This window comes from Gallinula chloropus (genome assembly GCF_964237585.1).
Source record: "Gallinula chloropus genome assembly, chromosome: Z".
Taxonomy (NCBI): domain Eukaryota; kingdom Metazoa; phylum Chordata; class Aves; order Gruiformes; family Rallidae; genus Gallinula; species Gallinula chloropus.
The window spans coordinates 44146545-44167737 of record NC_140089.1 but is presented as its reverse complement, the minus strand read 5'-3'; the positions used below and the strand labels follow the sequence as shown (position 1 = coordinate 44167737).

Below are 21193 nucleotides of genomic sequence, written 5' to 3'. Positions count from 1 at the left end.
CCTTTGTGAAATTAAATCAGACAGCTCTGCAACCTGTTTCTCCCCATCTTCTCCTGTGGTTTAAAAACACAATTGCCAACTACTTTCTGCACATTTACTTAAATAAAATCCACTATAGTTAAGCTGATCCTAACAACTAGTTCTCTGCTTCTCAGAGTTGACCCTCTACTACCCTTCTACAGCAGAAGTATGGTAGAAAACAGGTACTCCCAAATTTTGAGGTCACAATTATTCCAAAGATAGGAGTTCTGAGAATCCCAGGGAGTTTTAAAGCCATCATTACCCCAGTAAGCTTTACTTAATACAGGTGCAGAGTAGTTGCCTACTTCATGTAATCTGAAGGCAAAACAGATCCGAATCAGTTCCTTTTTTGTTTTCTATTTTTGCTGCTTTTTCTCTTAAAGAAATCTATGAAGATGTTGTAAAATTCTGACAGATTAAAAGGCAGAGAAAGGAAAGAAGCATTACCTACTTTCTGCCCCCCTCCCCCTGAGTTTAGTAATTAACATAATGCTGTTTTCCATACCCCTAATCACATGACTGACAACATATAAACACAAGCTACCTCCGAAGCAGCTAGCTTGGACTTCCTGAGTAGTACAGGCAGAGAAGTGTATGCCCCAGAAATGGAGCATTCACCCTGCTTCTGAATAGTTTAGCAGTTTGCATCAAGCTCATGTCACATTTTTAGAGCTATCAGTGCCTGCAGACTAGACATGCCTTCAGTTGCATGTTGTACAGTGGACCTGTATAAACCTCTCCATGAAATTCCTTTGTATTTCCTAGTTTATGGCATTTTAGCTGTGCTTAAAGCTGTATTTGAATGGTTTCTTACTGTGCGTAGTACACAACGCAGCCTTCAGTTGCCTCCTTTTCTATTTGGTGCTTTATTCTACTAACTAAAGCTGATCGGGGCAGAAAATGAGAAGGTTAATATTGCATAATATGTAGGCATGTACAAGCTGGCTCAGCTCCAAACCCACCATTTAGTCCCTCTCCAAACTGCCATGGAAACATTTGTTGGTCAAAACTGTATGTTTCTCCAAGCTGATTGATGTAAAAAAATCCCAACTGCGTGTGCCCATGCAAACAGGTAGGAGCTGTGCAAGATGGATCTCTCCATCGCTTCCAACAGCATTCCCCTCTGCAGAAAGCAGCGATATTGGGCCTCTATATCTTAAACAATATATGAGCTTTATTTTGCAGAACCAAGTAGTATCCATCAGCTTTCTGCTGAGGGGCACATTCCACACACTGTGTATTGGCATTGAGCTTTATTTTAATGTGCTTATGCTTTTCCCACACAAGGACTCAACACTAAATTCTTTTCTCTAAAAAATGGCTGTTACGGCATGAGAGACCAGTCCTAGAATATGTCAGGATTCTCAAGGAGCATGGAAAAGTCACTCAACTGAAAACTGAAAAATTCCCTTTTTCATTGGTGCTTTCAATGTAGAAGACAAGATGAGACGTGCTGCCAAAATTATGACATGAAATATTCAGCTCTATTTTGATCTCTCTTTTTTCCCTGTGTCTTGTTTTGCTAAAGATGATTTAAAACTCTGCTTGCTGAATCCAAAAAACAAACAGCTCATGCATATGACAGGCTGCCAAGAATGCAGGACCCTGCCCTTCGCTTAGCTCACGAGCAAGAAAAATCTCCTACAAGGATACTGCCAGCCAGCTATGCTGCACTAAATCTCGCTGTCAGAAAATAACATTGGCAGCATAATCAGCTGCAAAAGGACTGCATGCAGAGCAGTAACTTGAAAAAAAACCCAACCCTCTGCCGATCAGTTAGCTTTTCAAAGTGACTTGGTGGTGACAGGCATCTGGTAAATCAATCTGGAGAGAACCTATGTTCTCTAGATAACATCACATTTTTATTTTGCAGAATTGGGCTGAGGCAGTATGAGGAAGGTAGATGACAAAAACATTAGGACAAATTATTCGTAATCATCATGACTGTCATTCATGTTGCCTCTTCTTCTTTTTTTGCCCCTTCATATTTATACTGGCAGTGAAAAAAATCGCAACATCGACATGCTATCAAAGAATAACTGGCAATAAATTTAATGAACCGTTCTTCATCTTCCCAAAATCCTATCACCAACAAAAGAAAATGAAAATGAAAAAGGGAGAGGAAATCAGATTGATTTCCTTGTCGTGGTAAGATTTCTCCCTTTCTGTCTACGCCATTAAAGACAGATTTACAGCAACATAACCTTTCGGGTCATAAAATAATTTGAACGACTCCCTTCACACACACACACCTTGAAATGGGCTAAATGATGTTATAAAATAATCTCCTAAGTGAGACTCAGCCTGTGTCACAATTTACATATCAGTTATAAAATAACCCACTTACATTTTCAGAAAAACATTCCTTTGCTTCATGGTGTGGCATGCAAGGATTGGATCACAGGCTGATGTAATTTTTTTTCCCACCCTTTAGATGCAGCAGTGATCACAGAAGAGAAAACAGATGTAAAGCTATTAAAAATTCACAATTAATAAGGATAAAGGTAAAAAACCTGTCCTCAGCGATATCAATGCCAGTGTGCTCAATGCTCTGGAAGCTAGACATGTTTTCAGTTTTTCCGTATGTACCAGTGTCTTTCTGTCTTCTATAACAATTGTATAGGCTAATTGATTAGATCATACTAATTTTCAATAGCAACAGGAAAAAAAATAGTATTTTTTGCTTTTAAGTACCTCAAGGCTCTTTTATCTCCAAGTGTTTTTTAATCTGTTGTATTTTCGCTGTGTACTCCTTTATTACAAAGGCTTGTGGTTTTTTTATAGATATAAATTTGTGATTTTTTTACACCATTATCAAAAGTCTTGCCCTTTAGCTCTTCCTTAAAGCCACAGCTTCTAAGCCTGCAATTATGTGAGTAACCGAAATGACATTGAAAATGTTCACTGCCTCAACAACTGTGGAGAAAAGTTTGAACAGAGCTATGTGGACAGAGGACTGAAGTAGAGTCCAAGCACTACGCATGACTATCACTTAAGTTTCTTCCAATGTGTGTCCAACTCTTCCTTGAATATAGTTGGGCTTCTTTGTGCTCTGCATTGCTCCTGCGGAAAGGGCTTTTCCAGACTTCTTACACAGAAAAAATTCCCACTTGCACTCTCAATCACGCCAGTGCTTATGCAGCTGTTTCTGAGATGGCCTTTTGCTTCACTAGTTCTTTAGACTCCTGATTACACACATCTTGCCATGTTACAGCTCTTGTCCACAATTTTTGCCCTTAGAAAAAGGGCCCAGGATAGAAAAGACAATTTACAGAATCCAGCATTTGTTTAAGTGTAAGAATTTAAGTTGTTCTTCTGAGTTAGTTTGTAGGGAAGTTGATTAAATGAATGACTTCTTTTAACAGCTAGACCTAATCATTCTCTAGCACTCCTGGTGTGGAAAAAAATGGCATCACAGGTGTTTTCTGTAACATTGCTGAAAATGGTTTGGTCTCGTCTATATCAGCAAGAATACAGATTCTTGAAAAAAGGTTCTTGAAAAATCTTTGCTAACCACTCATTAGCTGCCTCTCTAACCTGGGGTCTACCACGTTACTGTTCTTCATGACTCTAAACAAAGTGGCTTAGGCAAACTCCCCTGAAGTAAAATTAACATCAAAAAGCATTCTGATTTCAGTATGTCTTGCTACCCTTTCAGATCAGTTTCAACTGATATTTGCAGAGTTTCTGGTCACATAATATATGTGGGAATGCAGCCCTGCAAACAGAACCAAACTCACGCAGTCTTACCTCATAATCATCACAAAGGAAAAAACTGTCACAGCAAATTAAAGACATGATTATTCTAGATCAAATCAAGAGTTAAAACACAATGTAAAAGGTAAGCACATTGATCAGCAAAGACAGAAGATGTAACGAGCAGAGTTATGCTTCGGTAGGCTTTAAACTAATGTTTATCTACTCAGCATGTTAAACTTTGACCAACTTAAACATGCATTGGGGAATAGCTTGACAACAGACAAAATATATAAGACTAAACAAGAGAGTGGTTTTGAAGCTACATTTGCATCACCTGTCAGGGTTGGTACATCTATCTGAGGTTCTGACTGCTCTCAACCCAAACACTCGAGACATCACTATTGCAATGTTAAGCCCTAGCTGAGATAACTGGAGAAGAGACATAGGAACTGATTGTATATCAGTTTTAATGCAGGCCCTTCCAAATCTCAAGGGCCGAACAGCAGCTCTGCCAGCATACTGTTAAGGGCCAAATACATAGTAACTTCTCAAAGTAAATTCAAGGGCATCAGGCTAGGTATGTTTCTTGAAAGCATTTCAGTACACTGGGGAGAATGAAGTTACTTCCCACTCATGGCAGATTTGTTTACCTGACTGATGGAGACAGAGACATTTGAGTCACCATGATCTTTTCTAATTTTTTTAATCCATCCTTGATACCAGGTGCATATTCCCTCACTCATCTTAAACCAGGCCTTCATCACTTCCTAAAGTCAGGCCACAGCTAGAAGCTTGACACCATTTTGTAAGTGCTTTGGCTCCATTTTATTCAAGACTTGATTAATGCAAGGCCAAGTTATCTCTGAAGTCTAACTACAAAGTTCCTGATCCAGCAAGATTTGAAATCGTGTCAGTTCTGGGGTCCTCGCCTTCAGAGAAGCTTGGAGAGCTGCTATTGACAACCTGTCAAAAACTTAATGATGCCTGATATTGAAGTGGCTTAACAAGGGCATATGCATCACAATTGCATAGATAACCTAAAGCATGTCCATATTCTTGGTCACTGATGCCAACAGGCTCAAATTGACTCAGGTCTTTGCTAACGACTTCCCCTCCATATTGAAGTGGTGACATTCAAGCTGCCTGGCTGGCCACATGCCCCACCAGACAGACAAAGGACCCACAGAGCAGTGAAGATCTACATGACCTGCTTGCTCCCCATTTCCACTCACCACCAGCAGATCTTTGCTGTGCGTGCACCAGTCTACAGAGCTGGATTTGTTAGCCTCTGCTGTATTACTGGCTGAAGCTGGCCTCTTGTCATCTTGATCCCTTCTGTTACACATAGCACTTCACAGTCAGTTGCTTCCTGAGTACTGTGAGCCAAAAGAGTGCCCGTTGTTCTTAGGGCCCAGGAAAAAAATACATATTAAGAAACCTGCCTAGCAACTGCTTTCCTTATTGCAAGGAGAGAGGCTATTTGCATAAGAAAACCTTTGCATAAGAAGGCTGCGAAGACTCTGCTGGGAGCTGATTCTGTGACCAGTCCTCAAAGGAGAGCTCCTGTTTTGTCCTGCTCCCTCTGGGTGGACTTTCTGTGTTGTTCCAACCACCGGTGGTGTGGTCCCACAAGGTGCACCACTGCTCTGCAACAACCAGGTGTTGCTGCTCCAGTTTTTGACTGTGTTCACTGCTCCCAGAGATCTCTTTCTGATTTTGTTCTCACAGCATCTTTTCCTCACACTGTGCGCATCACACATCACAGAGGCAACACCCTCAGCTGCTAACCTTCGGAATTATGTAATTTGCTTTGCAGATTTCCTGCCAAAAGTGACAATCTGTAGCACTACAGTACAGCATCTCTCTCAAAGGTGGCATCGATGGTCTGCGCAAGGACCTGGACCAGGAAGAAAACCTACAGAAATCACGTCATCGTTTCTCTTGCCATTTCTGTTTTCTCTAGAAAATGTTTCCTGTAAACCTTTCACTTTCTAAAGCCTTGGACAAAACACTGACTCTAGTAAAGTCAATGGGAGAAGACTCCATCAATATTCCAACTGCAATCCAGCAACTTGTGTTCAGTGTTGGGATTGTGGACATGGTCCTCATGTGCTAAACATCTAAAGAGTGGTCAGATCCTGTCAGCACATACAAAAATGGCTTTGTGGGGCTGTGCTGCTACTTAATGGATGCGCCGATTTTGATCAGAGTTCTGCAAAGCTCTCCAAATTGCAGTTCGTAAAGCTAATTTCAATGTGTGAATCATTGCTTTCCTGCAATTTATATCCATATGTGTGGTTATTTTTGAGAATGATTCACTTTTGTATATATAATTTTAAAAGGATTTTTAAAGTTAATGAACATCTGTGCTAAAAGCCCCTCAACAGAAAAGCCTGTGTCAGCCACCGCTGATGCTGACTGTGTAAACTTCCTGCTATTCTATAGGTGTGCATATGGATCCAGGGGCTCTTACCAACTGCATATGGCAGGAGTTACCCTGCTGGAAACACCACCATTAAAATGCAAAAAAAAAAAAAAAAAAGGGATGGTAACCCCAAAATTTCCATCCATTTGGAAACCGTAATATCTGTTTCATAACCAAAATTGGACCAAACAGTGAATTTTCAAAGCTTTTAACAGAAGCAAAAAAAAGGGAAAATTTTCCATTTGCAAATTTCCAAACACTTATGATTTGATTGACGTGCATTCAGAGCTTTTAGCTACAGCGTGGTCCAACAGGATTTCTGTATTTGCTGGTACATATTTCTAGGTGCTGCTTCCTGGCTGAACTTATTTTCTCAAGATAAACCCATTTCTTGACGTCCTGCATGAGAACCACACTGGTGTAAACCTAGTGGAGGTGGATTTACAAACGAGTAATTAGACATCCGAATTCAATGGGTAATCAAGTAACTGGTGACAGAAGAAAGGTCACTCTGCTCTAGTTGGCCCTTTAAGTAGCTCCCTTTTCCAACCTAGTCATTATGCTTTTATGTGTCCGCCCTCTCTACGTTCTTTGATCTCACAGACTGAAGATTAATGTGCTCCAGGAGCCACAGTGCTGGCTTCCCACTTCCACATTTCATTTAAGAGTGGGCTTAAATATGGCAAAACAAAGTACGCCACAACCTCCCAGTTTAAAATCTCCCTTGCTATATAATCATCTTCTCATTAACCCTGCAAGATGTTGTTTATCAAGAACTCACTGTTAAATGCAGCACGCTATACATGCTGGACATGAGATATTCCTTCTCCTAGTACTAATCTGGAAAACTTTCTTGGACTCTTCTCATAGGTTCTATGTAGAGTCAAAACTGATGTAAACAAAAATATAAGCAAAACCAATGATCCTGGTGTGAAGATGATGAGAAAACTTCACTTGCGAAGTGACTACATCTATAGCCATTCTAAAAAAGTTGGAACAGTGCTTGCTTGAGACAAAGATGAATTTGACCTCTGAGCACTGAGCAGGTTAGCAAACAGCAATTCCAGCCAAAACACTAGCTGTCAGGGATGTCCAAGTAAGCACTGGGGGAAAAGCATGCTTCCTGCACACAGCAGAGTACACCCTGGCATAGGCAAGTAGTAGCAGGCATCAAACTGTGCTGCTGGCCCTCCATCATCGGGTTAACGGCACGTCCTGGTGCACGCAAGTTTCTAAATTGCTGACATTGTGGTGACCTTGAGGAAGCTCCTAAAAGCCCTCTGAAATCGTTAGGCCTAATTCTGCTTGCAATTATGTTACTTTAAGTTCAGAGTTACTGCACTGCCTTTGAAGCGGTGAGTTCAGATGTACATGTCTCTAGCAGGCCCATTATTTCCTGTATTGTTTCCAGTCACATGAAATCATCTGTGCACGTCCTCCGGGGCTGCTGGAACCCTCTGTCCTCCCCAGCACTACACATGATGCAATGAGCTTCTGACGGAGGAGGAGAGCCGAGAAGTCCATGTAGGGAAGCAGATAATTTCCTTTTGAGCAATGGATGCAAAAATAGCAGCTAATAAAAAGCCTTCAAACTGTGCCTTCAAACTGTGACAATTCAATACACACACCTACGAGGATGCCTTGACAAGCTGCTTGACTTCTCAGTAACTCTTTCTTGTTTTCTTTAGTGCAGCCTCCTCCAAACTCCCCCACACAGGTACTCATCTCTGTAGTGACAGCTGAGACCTGCAGGTGTTTGCTGCTATTGCCCTTTCAGAACAGACAGACACTTGTTCCTTACTGTAAACATTTGTATCCTGGTGCTCGCCTGGCTAGTTACAGCCCAAATAATGATAAACCAGGCTTTTCTTTTTTTAGCCCCTTGCTGTCATGCATTAATTCTCTTTGCAAATAGGCATTTGGTACTGGAAATAGCTTAAGCGAGATCACTCTCTGGTGATTATGTTACGAGCACTGTATTTTAGCAAGTGTTTCACACAGTCACCAGAAAGCCTTATTATGCAGTTGCCAGAAATACAGCACCCTACGATATTAGGCTCACACACAAAGGAAGGACTGTGCCCAGTGGGCAAGATGCTCTTTGCCATTTCACTGCTTTGATACTAATGCTGTTTCGCTGCCTTCAAACTGCCGCTCTGGCTTTGCTAAGCAACAGCAGAGTTCGGAACTGGGACTGTTTGCTGAGGACTGTAATACTCCCAAGTGTCAAAATGGTTTCTCAAAAGGGTTTTTTGACCTTTCTATGTAGGGAGAAGATCCAAAAGCTGGGTATTTTTAAAACTGGCCTGGAATAACAAATTGTGTAATCCTTAGTTTTTCTGGAAGTCTTCCTGGGAGGCTAAGTGTAATAACTTCTCACGCCTTAACTGAAAACGCATGGGAACTCTATGTTTTAAAAAGACATCCTTTCTCGATATACTCAACGTTAACACTAAATAGAAGCGATCAAGAAGCAAAATGCTAAGAAATAAAGCCACAAAAATCTAGGAAACTTCCTTACAAATCTTTCTCACTCCCTCGGCTGTTTACTTACTTGGTACCGTGATCCTGTTTCTTTAGCTCTTTACTCACCACCTAATCAGACAAGAGCTGAATTCTAATTTATTTTTTTTTTTAAAAAGCAGCCCCCAAGTAGGCTAAAAATAAGAGAGAGACAACAGTCTTTCTCAGCCACTAGAGGTACAAAATGTGCCAGCATGAACTGCAAAGTCATTCACTGAGGGACTGAAACAAAAAAAACTTCAAAAAAAGGGGGATGTTCCTCATTTGGAAGGAGTGGAAGATGAGAGTGGCCCAGGGCACTGTTTGACAATACAGTGACTGTGTGCCAATGACACAGGCTATGTGAGCCTAGGAGGTACTGTGCAGTGCATTTTCATTAGAGTCTGGGAAGCACCTCTGATCCAAGAATGGGCAAAATCTCCTTTGGAAAACACTGCTTACAGACCTAGTGAGGTCTGTACCAGATGGAGACACCGAAACTGCTGGTTTACATACCGAAAGTTATGGAAGAAGTCTACTGTAAGAAGAAGAAGAAAAATAAAGAACCTTTTCTCCTGACGGTGTGCCTTCCCTAACCCTCTGCAACAGTCTGGGAGGGGACAGGAGTGCTTCTTCTGAATCCACTCAGGATGTAAATGAGAGGACAGAATGAGAAGAATGTGATCAAGTGGGTGTACGTTGGTCACGAGTTAATTCAGATTGTTCATAAAAGAGAAAAATTGCAGACGTTAGAGCAGGGAGGCTGTGGAGCTGCCTTCCAGGGAAAGCCCTGGCAGCTGGGCCCTGCAACATCCACTCCGACGGGAGGGGCCGCGTGACAGGACAGGAGTGATGCAGGAGTCAGGAATTCGAGCCTCAGAGACACAAGACTGATGCTGTCCAATTTGGTGGTATACCTCCGTGGCGTGTGAGAGGCACCCTGTCAGTGTTCTGCAGGCTGCTCCGTATTTGTTTGTTCGTTTATTTCACCGAAGTCTTTCTTCAGGACGTGTGCTGGCTGCCTGCGCTTTTGCTCCCCCCTGCCCTCAGCCCTGTGGTCTGGCTCTGGGTCCGCCTCTCTATGCAAGCTGCCAGGAGCGCTGAGGACAGGCGACAGGACCAGGTGTGCTCTGAGGGGCACCACCAAACCCCAGTAATGCCACAGGCTGGTGCAGCTGGCTCAGGCACTTAGGGTTTGGTAGCTCAGAAGGTAATTCTCACCGAGACAGACTGATGGGGCTTGCGGTCAGGTCCCATTGTGCTTCAGGTGTGACAGATTTCCTAAGATCTCTCAGGAATTTTTGCCAAATGTTATTTCTCTTTAGGGGCTTTACCTCCCTACTGATATCCCTGACAGCTCCTCCTTTTTCCCCTGGCAGACTGGAATTGGGCTCTGTAACCTATGTTGCTTCTTCCAATCCTACATGCTGTGGTCTCTCTAGCAACACGTGGTACAAAGCACACAGAAGATTTTGAAGAGGAATTAGGCCACTGGACCTTATACTGCAACACATTCTCTTGGGTTCCTCTGCCTCATCTGTGCCAGGAACGGAGAAAACTCCTTTGTGTCTGCTCCCTGTTCCTCTGGGGCAAGTTAGACCTGAAGGAAGATGGAAACCTCACTAATAGCCCTAGTCTTTTGACAGATCTTTGCACAGTTTGTACAAATGGAGAAAAGGACTCCTTATTTTTCCCACTGTTCCTTGTGCTGTTGCATAAAAGCAAGTAAGTTATACAATAGCTAAATAGGGATTACACAACCGAGCTCCATAAATTTAAATCAGAAACAGAGTCTCTGTCCTGCACTGGACAAATATGAAAATGTGGAAGGGTGAAATTCTGGTCCTAATGAAGTTAATGGCAAAGTTCTTGCTTACTCCGGTGAGATCACAGTTTCATCCAAAATCTTGGCTCAAGCCTGTAGTTGGCTGACCAGGCTGGATATTTAGAGCATATCCTTGTTAAGATTTTCCAAGTACTGGGATAAGATGACCTCCTTTATTAGTTTTTTTAAAAAGCTTTTTTCTTATGATAAAAGCATTTTAAAACCAAGTACTGAGCAACCTCTTGCAAGCCTGCACTGGAAGCTTAAATAGGCTGATAAACTGAGTGTAAAAAAAAATATTAGCAAAGTAGTTGTTTCCATGATTCAGTGTCAATACTTTAAGCCACTGAAAGCTGCTGCTGAGTCACACTACTTGGGTATCAGAGGGAAAGATGGGAAACCCTGACCTGTGGGGGTTGGGAGTCCAAACAACAAAAAACAGACATCAACAAAACAAATAAAAGCCTCTAATGAACCTGAGACCTAAGCTCTGCAAGTAAATAACTTTATGAAATGATCCACTGTGCTACAAGAACTGCAGTGCAGCAGAGAGTAGCTAGAGCTGTCTGGCATACAGACCACACTAATTACCTGACAGTTGTTTTAGTTTGGCCTGGGGTGGACAGAGTGCAGGGTAAGAAAAGCCACTGCCATTTCTTCATGTCCCGAGGCTCATCTGGTCTGACTATTGAAAACTAGTGCTGTGACAGTGAACTTTAGCTTGTATACCAGAGCTCCCCCTCACCCACAGGATTCCTGCCTTATGAAAAAGGAAAAAGAATGGAGGAGCAAAAGGAAAGCTTGTGCAATCGGGGACATGCATCACAAGTATTCCCACCCCAAAGGTTATCTCTCTCCCCGTCTTCCCTGAAGCATCTCTTAACAACCGAGTTGATTCAATACAAAATGTCATTAACTGTCTAACAGTGAACCAGGATTGGGGATCATCCTTATCTTACAGAAGGAAGCTATAAATAATCATCTTGGACAAATCTAACATCCTGACAGGGTGGTAGGATCCCCCCCCCCCCAAAAAAAAAAATATTCCTGTGTATTAATAAATACAAATGCTGAACCACGTCTTGCAAAGTCTTTTTGGAGCTGTGTAAATCCTTCCAAGAAGCATCAGATAGAGCTGTCAAGGTTGGGTAAGAATGGCTTCTACGTATGTGATTAAGCCTGAGCAGTGAAAAGGACTTACTTAGCCTACTATAAGCAGCTAGGTATGGTAGGTCAGTGCCATTCCAGTGCCATCGCTGACAGTTTCATTACTCAAGCCTGCCATGGATATAATTCTCCAGGCAACTGTCTCGAAAGTCATCACAGCCTTCACAGCTTCTGCCCAGCCTGCAAATGGCCCAGGCAGGGCAGCCCAAAGCCTCACAGGCTCAACTGTAACTTTCAACTTTCATCACTGTGAAATCTGGTGGCATGGCAGGCTGTGGCTCTGTCTCTCCTCTGCATCAGCTAGAAGCCTGCTAGAACATCAGAGGCCAAAGAAATGGCCCTTCTTGTGTTTCACACTGTGAAGAACAAGTGACTCTCCAAGTTTCAGTTCCACACCCATCGATCATGCTGCAAGCTTGCACCGTTGATTTGGATGGAGCCTTGCTATTTTACATCTTCATTCATCCCCCCTGGCATTTGTCTACCTCTTTCTCCATTCACACTTGTGCCTTTTACTATCACATCTCTACCCTTACCTTTCCTGCTTTATTCATTCCCTCTCTCACATCCATCTTTGCATCTCCTTCACACTACTCCCTCTTTCTTCCTCTTTGATATACCCCGGTACCCACAGGTCTTCCCTTGGCCTCAAAAACAAAACAAAACAAAAAACCAAAAAAACCCCAACAGTGATGGAGAGGGAGAGAAGAAGGAAAGAAGAGTATGATTCCGTGTAAGAGACATTGAGAACCCAAGAACTAACTATGCAGCTTACCCAGAATTTCCCCTGATGAACCCCTTCTTTCTCTAGGTTATGGGTCTCGTTCTAAGTTTGTGCTTCATTGGGTAGAGGCTTTGCTTGAATGCTCATGCGTAAGACTCAAGCATTAAAACCAGAGGTACATGAGCAGGTAAGATGATGCCAGAGTCATTTCCACACACCTGTACCAGGTCTCAGTCATCACCAGGAAGCCCATTCTATTACATTTTAGCAGGTAGTTTTTCTGCAGCAGGGAGTTGCCATTTTTTTCCAAAACTAAGCAGAGCATTTACTGTTCAAAAACACTGCCTCTGACAGTCAAGGCCTTTGCAAACACTTACTGTTAAGCATGGACATTCATTCTTAAGTGTAATGAAAAACCTAGTAAACACATCCAGTCCCAACAAATATTGCTAACAGTACAGATGCAGAACCAGGAAACCCTGTGCTTTGGTGCTCATCAGTGTCCTCACAAACACAAACAGAAGCAGTTATTACCATTCTATTACCATTCTGCATATTTTTCCAAGTTCTCAAGAGCAGTCATGCTTGTTTTACATTGACCAAATAGCTTGAAGTGCCAAGTTTCCAAAAAAAAAAAAAAAAGAATCTGGCTTGTATGTTTACTAAATACTAGGTCTGCCTTTGAAATAAGAGACAAAGAACAGAGGATACTGTTACTTCTCAGCTGTTAATGAAAACAACACTCCACAATAATCCTTGTGTGTAGTTTCTTCTGCCCTGTCCAGCCTCAGCTAGCTGTAGAGGCAGCATCTTGCCAGGCATCCCACAAATGCTGGCGCTGAGGTGACATTCTCCTTCATGAACACAGTAGCCCAAACTGGAAGGCTAAGGAAGAAGAGGCCTTCATTTTATCTAGGAGAAATTCACTGGGAACAAGTCATGTGAGAGGCAGACACAGAAAATGTGCTTAAACCTGCTGAGTTGCTTATGCTAAAAGATAAACTCTAGGGTTTATAAACTTAGAGCTTGGCCAAGGATCGCCTTCCCCAAGTCACAAACACCTGTCAGTTTCAGTTCCAACCAGGAAATTACAAACATGGTACCAAACAGCAAATGCTGTTAACTACATGACTTGCCACATAATACAAAGACAACATCAACCACAGTAATTAATGCTCACAGTCTGGTTTATCCTAACAGCTCTGGAAGCCCTTTGCTAAATTCAGAGGTTTTATGGCAACCAAGCTCAGGTAAAATGGCTTGGGGCAGAATGAAGAAGTGTGATGGGCTACTCTTACCCACCACAAAAAAACCTCTTCAATTGTAAGCAGCAGGATTAAAGACCTAGTTTACGGCAGGAAAAACTGAGGGACAGCCTTTCAGGTGATGAGTACGTAACAGTGTCTCACCTGGGCTCTTCCTGAGTAAAATAGCTGGCCCAGTGCTGCCATACAGTGCTTACACCTTCGCCAGTATACTGAAACATTATACAATACCCAAAAGTTACAATTTCCATTTGTCATAGCAATATATAGGCATATATTTTAGGAACTTCAAAATGTTGGGCCAAATTTGATTACCCACTCTTCCTGCTGCTGCTACGTCTTCACTAAAACCAAGCTAACATGCAATATATCTGCCCAGAGAAAAAGATCTTTCTGAGACTTATTATTAAAAAAAAAAGCTAACACATACAGGACACGCTGATTTTACTCTCATTAACTCTCTCCAAATTTTGCAAGACCTCGTAATTCAAAACCAGGTTCTCCACATGCCACCCTCTACATTACCTGACAGAGCATTGAGTGTAAAAGCAGGATCAGTCACACCAGTAAGGTAAGATGACCAAACAAGAACTACAGCAGTTCACTTACCCTGTAGTAGTCTGTGCTGTATACATCTCTAGACATCCCAAAATCCCCGATCTTCACCAGCAGGTTCTCACCAACCAGGCAGTTCCGGGTAGCAAGATCCCGATGCACGAAGTGTTGTGACGCCAGGTAAACCATTCCAGATGCAATCTGCTGGGCAATGTGAAGCATCTGGGATTGGGTCAGCTCAGCAGGACGGTTGCCTTCTGCCATCAGTACTGCATCTGGTCCATGTGCCCTGCACCAAAGTACAGGCTGATTATGTGATGGACCATTTGTCAACTGGAGTAGTGAAAGGCATTAGAGAGCCTAAAACCATATCACCGACTCACTCAAATACAGTAACAAAAAGGGCTATGAATTCATGTGCTACTCAACTAGCTCTGATAGCTCTGGTATACATGTGTAACATCCAAGTATCTTGAAGGTACAGATGCAAACATTCCCACACACAAGAGGTTATAGTAAGTATTACTAGCTAATCCTTATCCAATTAAGGAGGTAATCTGGCAATCATTCCTCATTTGATACACCTTATAATATCCTGAGTATTCTTTTCCATGCATTCCATTATCTGGGGTTTTCAGAAGTGGTTTTTGTTCCATTCCTAAAGTCTGTTCTTTCTAAGACACCGCCTCTCCTCTTCCCTCCTCAATTTTTATTTTTTTTTAAAGAATACTCTAGACCTGACTTTTATTTTCTCTCAAAGGTCCTTCCTTCCTACAAAGAGGAGTTTCAGAGAATCACCTTTAGAGGTGAGGCCTTAATTTGTCCCTAGGGAAAGGGCACAGGAGTTTGAAAAAAGTTGTGAATTAATCAAAATTTGTGAGATCGAGCCTGACACTACCTATTAGAAATATGGTATTAAAATTGCCCCAAGGGAAGAACCTCATGAGTGAAGTGACAGATGTGAGAAAGAAACGAAGGAGGGTGTGTAGCATTGCTAGGACTGCACCTGGCAGCAGGCAAAGAAGCTCCCTAACACTGGGCACATGCAGGAAGCCATTCAACTGGTGTGGATCGGGGGAAATAAATGGGAGGATATTAAATAATCAGCCAAGGCTTACAGGCAAATTCCTGTGGAAAAGCACTGCACCTTTTCATTGCATTGATTATTTGTTTTTAATGACTGCTCTTGGACACGAAGCTCTGAGTCGCTAAATTAGACAACTCGTGATGTTTTGCTGGCTTCCTTGAGGACATGATCTGTCTCCAATTGAATTTCTGGATCACTCTTAACGCTCGATCCACCTTGCTAGTCGTCTTGGTGCTGGCTGTAAATGAGGTGTTCCACAGCCAGCTTCACTGACTGATGCTTCAGATTCCCATCAGACTCCACTAGCCAGAGCAGGGATAGGACAGGCACGACTTCCGAGGCTTCAGTTCTAGATCTGAAAGTGCCTTTGGCCGCACGCAGACAGCAAGGCTCATTTTGGGTAAAATTTCGGCATAATTTTTCCCCGGCAGCCTTTGGTGGCGCTGCAGGGTAAGAAATGCAGGCTGGCCGTACAGCCCGCTAACCTCTGCTCTGCGGCACAAGCTGCAGCACATGTGAGGGGAATGACAAATCCCGGCCTCGGTTTAACAGCTTGTCCCAGCACAATCATTTCGTGCTCTCAAGACAAGGGCTGATTAATAATTTAGAAAGGAGAAGACCTGAAGTAGGAAATACGCTGTCTGCTAAACTACGTTTAGGTACAGTAATTCAAAATCAGAGTTAGGAGGTATGAAAAGGCCAATCAAAACAAATCAAAGAATAAGCATGTCTTTTGAAATAAGAAATTACTTCATATCAGCTGTGATTTGGCCACCTTCTAACAGAAATTCAGTGTCCTGAAAAAGTCCTGGGAAGGCATCTCAGGAAACTGCAGCTCTCTCCTGATCCACGGCAGAGGTTCAAGCAGGCAAATGTAAATGCCCTGACATGGCTCTGAAAATATACTTACATGCTCTGCCAGAGAGACAATCAGTCTGGGAAAAGTAGTAGTGTTTGCTCGGGATCCCCAGTTCAGGCCTCGGCCCCCTTGCCAAATCTGGCAGCCCCTCCAGTAAGGGAGGAAGCTAGGTGATGCCATTGGCTCTTGGTGTGGCTAATTTGTTCAGTGGAGATTAGCAAGACAGCAAAATCATTTCACAAAGGATACCCAAAAATGCATAAATGGTGACAGTAGCAGTCACTAGCCATTTCAGTCAGATAGAAAATCCGTATCCATTTAAAGAGACTTCAGTTCTGATTGCTTTCCAGCTTTGTCACAGACACCTTTCCAAAATGGTGATACCCCTAGTCATTGTTGTCAGGGGCGATCTCAGCACACTGAAAGGCCTTTGTGATATCCTTTGATGAAAATCACATGGAAGACCTTGAAAGACACTTCCTTATGTAAATTTTTTTGTACATAGGAGCAAAGGCTGTCTCTTAACTTCTTATGTCAGCAAGTGCAGGCTATTGGAAATGGCACATATGTAAGGCTACTACTCATAACTTCCTGGTTCATGAGTTACCTATTATTGTGAACCTCAGGTATCATCTATTTATTTGTTACTGCTTTACTGCCAAATTTCAATTTCTGATGGACATTCCAGAAAAAAATTATGAAATAAAGCCCTAATCCGGACCCCAAGATGCAGCATTTTCCATTGCACTGAAGTTTCCATGGCTCAGTTTTCTTCCTTCAGACTAATGGCAGTCTTTCCAAAACACTGAGAGGAGGGAAGAGAAAAGGGGTTAGATTTCAAAAGCTCTTAGACGCCTACAGATACCTATAGGTGTTGAGTGGGATCTTCCCAAGTGCTACCAGAAAGCCTGCAAGAAAATGATTCCTACTGTAAGATTTATAACCAAACAATTCAGAACACACTGAAATATATTGAAAACAATGTCTCTTTGGCTCCCGTTCCTTTGGTGCAAGGCATAAGGCTTGACTTAATGGTACTTCTGAATAGGCAAAGAAACAATGAGCCCCATATCGCGGTACAGGAGACAAGGGATGCACAGGTTTGCGCTCCTAGGTGTCGGCATTTTCCAGTGGTGGTAGTTTACCTGACATGAAGTACCAATAACACCTACCTTCTCTGCCCACTTCTGAGTCTCCTGCACAGTATGTGCTCATGGATTTACCTGAGGAATTTGTTAAGATCTCCATGCTTCATATACTCAAAGACCATGATGAGCGGATCGCCCTCGACACAGACGCCGTAGAACTTGACGATGTGTTCGTGTTGCAGGTTGGTTAGCAGCTCTGCCTCGCGGTGGAAGTCCTTGCGGGCGTTGTCGCTGGCATCCTTCAGGGTCTGGTGGGGAAAACGGAAATGTAAGGAAGGGGAGACGTTCCAGGAATGTAGCGAACATGTGGGATGTTGCTGTAAAGGTAAGATAAGGACACTGCTGTGTTAAGGACTGAGGAAGTACTTTCTTAATAGTTCCTTCAGAAACGCAGATGTGCTCCTTAAGTGCAACTGAGTAACAGCAGTACAATTTTCATTCTCCTGCCACACATCATCCCAAACAACAATTTTTCCTGTAAGAGGATGTAGGAATACTCATGTTCCTGCTCTGCCATGTGTTTTCCAAACACAGAAAAAATAAACTGATCTTATCCAAAAAAATATACTAGTGCACAGCTGTTCATATCCTTTAGCATTTAACTCAGGCAAACCCTAGTATCCTGTTGGTATTTACCTTTCTTGTAAGTTCTTTAAAATAATACTCTGCTTGCTTAAAATACATAGTGGGAACATAGACACATTCTTTATGTATTACTAATGTCACTGTTGCTGACGTTGGTCCCTATGGTGTGCTATATATTAGGTGGATTTATGCAAGGCTATGTCCCCAGAACAGAACTTACAACCTGAGACTTCAGCCAGAAACTCCTTTGAAATTCAGTAAATCATTTCACTTGCCTAAAATGAAGCATATGTATAAATAAGCAGAGGATCAATCCTAAATTGATAGGCAGAGAGGAAGTAGACAGAGATCAGAATTCTGGGGTGTCAATTTTTCTCACCCTCCTTTTATTTATACAGCTCTCAACTCTTGCATACTTTCATTTTGAAAGAAATACATCAACACTGGATCAAATAGAAGGCTTAAATGTAATATAATGAAATAATGCTAATTTAGCTGCCAGACCTAGGTAGTTTCAGATCTCTTCTTAAGAACTACACTTCCTGAGCAAGGAAGCACTTTTGTCCACTAAAAAAAATAACCAAATTCACCAATTAAATGAGGAATAATTATAATTTACAATAAAATCCTACTAGGCTCTACCTTTGAAAGGTACAGTGGCTGCACCACACTGATTCAATAAATATTTTTAAAACAGTAAGAGAAAGACAGCAGGTTACCTATGTTCACAAATTATTATTCACAGAAACTGATGTTTGGGGTCTGGTGCCTCTGAGTTTTAACAACACCTACACTTAATAAAAAGGAAGATGTGTTATCATTGTAACTAAATATGCTTTTCTCTGGCCAGCTAGTCACTTTGTTTTCTAGCCTTAATTCATACACAGAGCATGGGACTCACTACATTCATCAGAACAGACCCAAAACAAGTTCAGGCTATACAGTCATTCTGACAACAGACCCACATTTTCGCTGTGGTAGTCATGGCTTGCTCAAGGGTTTTCTTTAACAGAGAAAATTCTGTCCACTTTTCTAACCTGTGAGGAAAGGATTAAACGATACCTGTTGGAGAGAACACTTGGCTTTACTTGTGAACCTGCCACCACAGGTCTGGAGAAATGAACAGTCAACATAACAAGGTCCAGATGGGGGTACAAGAAGCATTGCAGACTGGACAGTCATCTACAAAGTTCAGGAGCTTTTCCCTGTAGATTTCAGGCGCTATGTATCCCACAGGCAATTGAAATCACTCATGCCAGAGACGTCCCTTCCCTGAGAGACATACTTAGGAATATTGTGTGTTTTCAGGCCCAGAACCCTGCTTCCAGAAGTCTTACGAAGAACGTTGTGATAAGAATGTTGCACCTGCAGAGCTTCACAATCTCCAGAATTTTAGTATGCACAGCTGTTATGATCTAAGGTGGATACCAGATTGGGTTCCCACTATGGCTCCCCCACAATAACCTCTGAACCAAGCAAGGGTGAAACTGAACTGTCTTCCAATGCTTCCTGGCTCTGGGATCATGCTTTAAAATGATACAGCCACCAGCTCACAGTCCAATCTAAGCTGTATAATGAAATCACTGGGAACAATTCTGTTGTCATTTCAGTTTCCTCTGGTGGTTTCATATATAGAGCAATTTGACTGTAATTCTTCTCAACAACAGAATTAGAAAAACAATTCATATAAAAACCATTTTTAAATAATAGCAACCTTGAAAAAATTGACAGGGAGAAGCATAGGTTGATACTCTTTCCAGCAGGCTCTCCCTGAAAAGACCGTAAAAATGCTGACAGCTCTGCCCTGTGAGGATGGCATGTTGTATATTTCAGAAGATGCTTTTTATCTCACAGAAACAGCAAAATTATCATATGACAGAGAAGTTGCCATGGCAATTACACATTTTCTGTCAAAAAAACAAAATGCAGAAAGGTATAAAACCCAGGTAAAACTTAGGGAGGGTTTCTACTACCAAACACTGACTTGAATTTCTGTCACCCACCACTGCAAAACCCCCTTTTCATTATTTCATGCAATTCATAGAATAGACATGTTGCATGAGAGATAGCTGACACAGTCAGGCAAGGAGGAGACTGGAAAGTGAAAAAATAAGTAAGTACACAGAATTTACATAGAGATGACACTGAGTAATGCATTTAGCTTGTTCTCAGTGCAAGAGAAAAAATAAAACCAAAATAAAACTCTAACAGCACAAAGAGAGAAAAAGACACATTCATTATTATCAGAATCATAGGATGACATAATCACAGACTGTTTTGGGTTGGAAAGGATCTTTCCAAGATCGCCCAGTTCCAAGCCCCCTTCCAGGGGCAGGGACACCCTCCATTAGACCTGGCTGCCTAAAGCCTCATCCAGCCTGGCCTTGAACACTGCCAGGGAGGGAGCAGCCACAGCTTCTCTGGGCAGCCTGTGCCAGGGCCTCACCACTCTCACAGGGAAGAATTTCTTCTAATATCTAATTTAAATCTACATTCTCTTAGTTTAAACCCATTACCCCTTGACTTACCACAATGCTCCCTGATAAGCAGTCCCTCTCCAGCTTTCATGTAGCTCCCCTTCAGGTGCTGGAATGCTGCTGTAATGCCTTCCCAGGGCCTTTTCTTCTCCAGGCTGACAAAGCCCAACTCTAGGTCTGGCCAGGCCAGGTTACTCTAGTGCAAGACTATGCCTGGGGATACAGCCCTGTGAGGACCCAACGCTGATACAGGCCTGAACAACCACCACTGCATGGCAAATGGCCTGCTAGGAAACGATTAACTTTTCCTTCCTTCATCCTCTGTTCTCTAAAAGTGCACGAAGCAAAAGGTGTACTGTGATGTACAGACTCATCCGGAGGGAAGAGTACTGCAATGCCCATTCACCAGCTTAACCTGAGGTTAAGCCCTCTGCTCTCAGAGTTTGACCCATAGAGGGTCAGGATCTCTGAAGCCCTTGCTGTATGCCAGGAGGAGCTGCCCTCTGCTGCTGCCATCCAAGTCTGCTACTCTAAGACCTAAAAAAAAATAACCAAACCACAGATTTTCACTGCTAAACTCTGTGTTCTGTGGTGGGGTCCTCTTGCTAGCTCTCTGCCATCCCTTGACCTCCACTGTGAGCAAAGAACACCTGTGAGCTACAGTTGGTACCACCGTGAAAGAGAGAAGTGCCAGGCAATTAACCCCTCAGTTTTATGAGGCACAATCCATTGGCAGAGTTTGCCAAAAAATTCACTCTTTGATGGTAGCCAGACTCACATCTTCAAGACCCAATGTGAGGAATATAAAATGGGCAGAACCTGTCCCCAGAACGAATTCTTCCTCCAACTGCCTG

The 21193-nt window shown here is 42.5% G+C and overlaps 1 protein-coding gene across 1 annotated transcript in view; it reads right to left on the bottom strand.

The window, feature by feature from the left end:
* Positions 1-21193, bottom strand: part of NTRK2 (neurotrophic receptor tyrosine kinase 2) — a gene marked incomplete at both ends in the record, with an annotated part of 199766 nt that overhangs the window by 25173 nt on the left and 153400 nt on the right. The window contains 2 exons of the mRNA XM_084278353.1: positions 14238-14472; positions 17353-17525. Of these exons, the coding sequence (XP_084134479.1) occupies positions 14238-14472; positions 17353-17525 (408 nt within the window). The remainder of the gene's footprint in view (positions 1-14237; positions 14473-17352; positions 17526-21193) is intronic.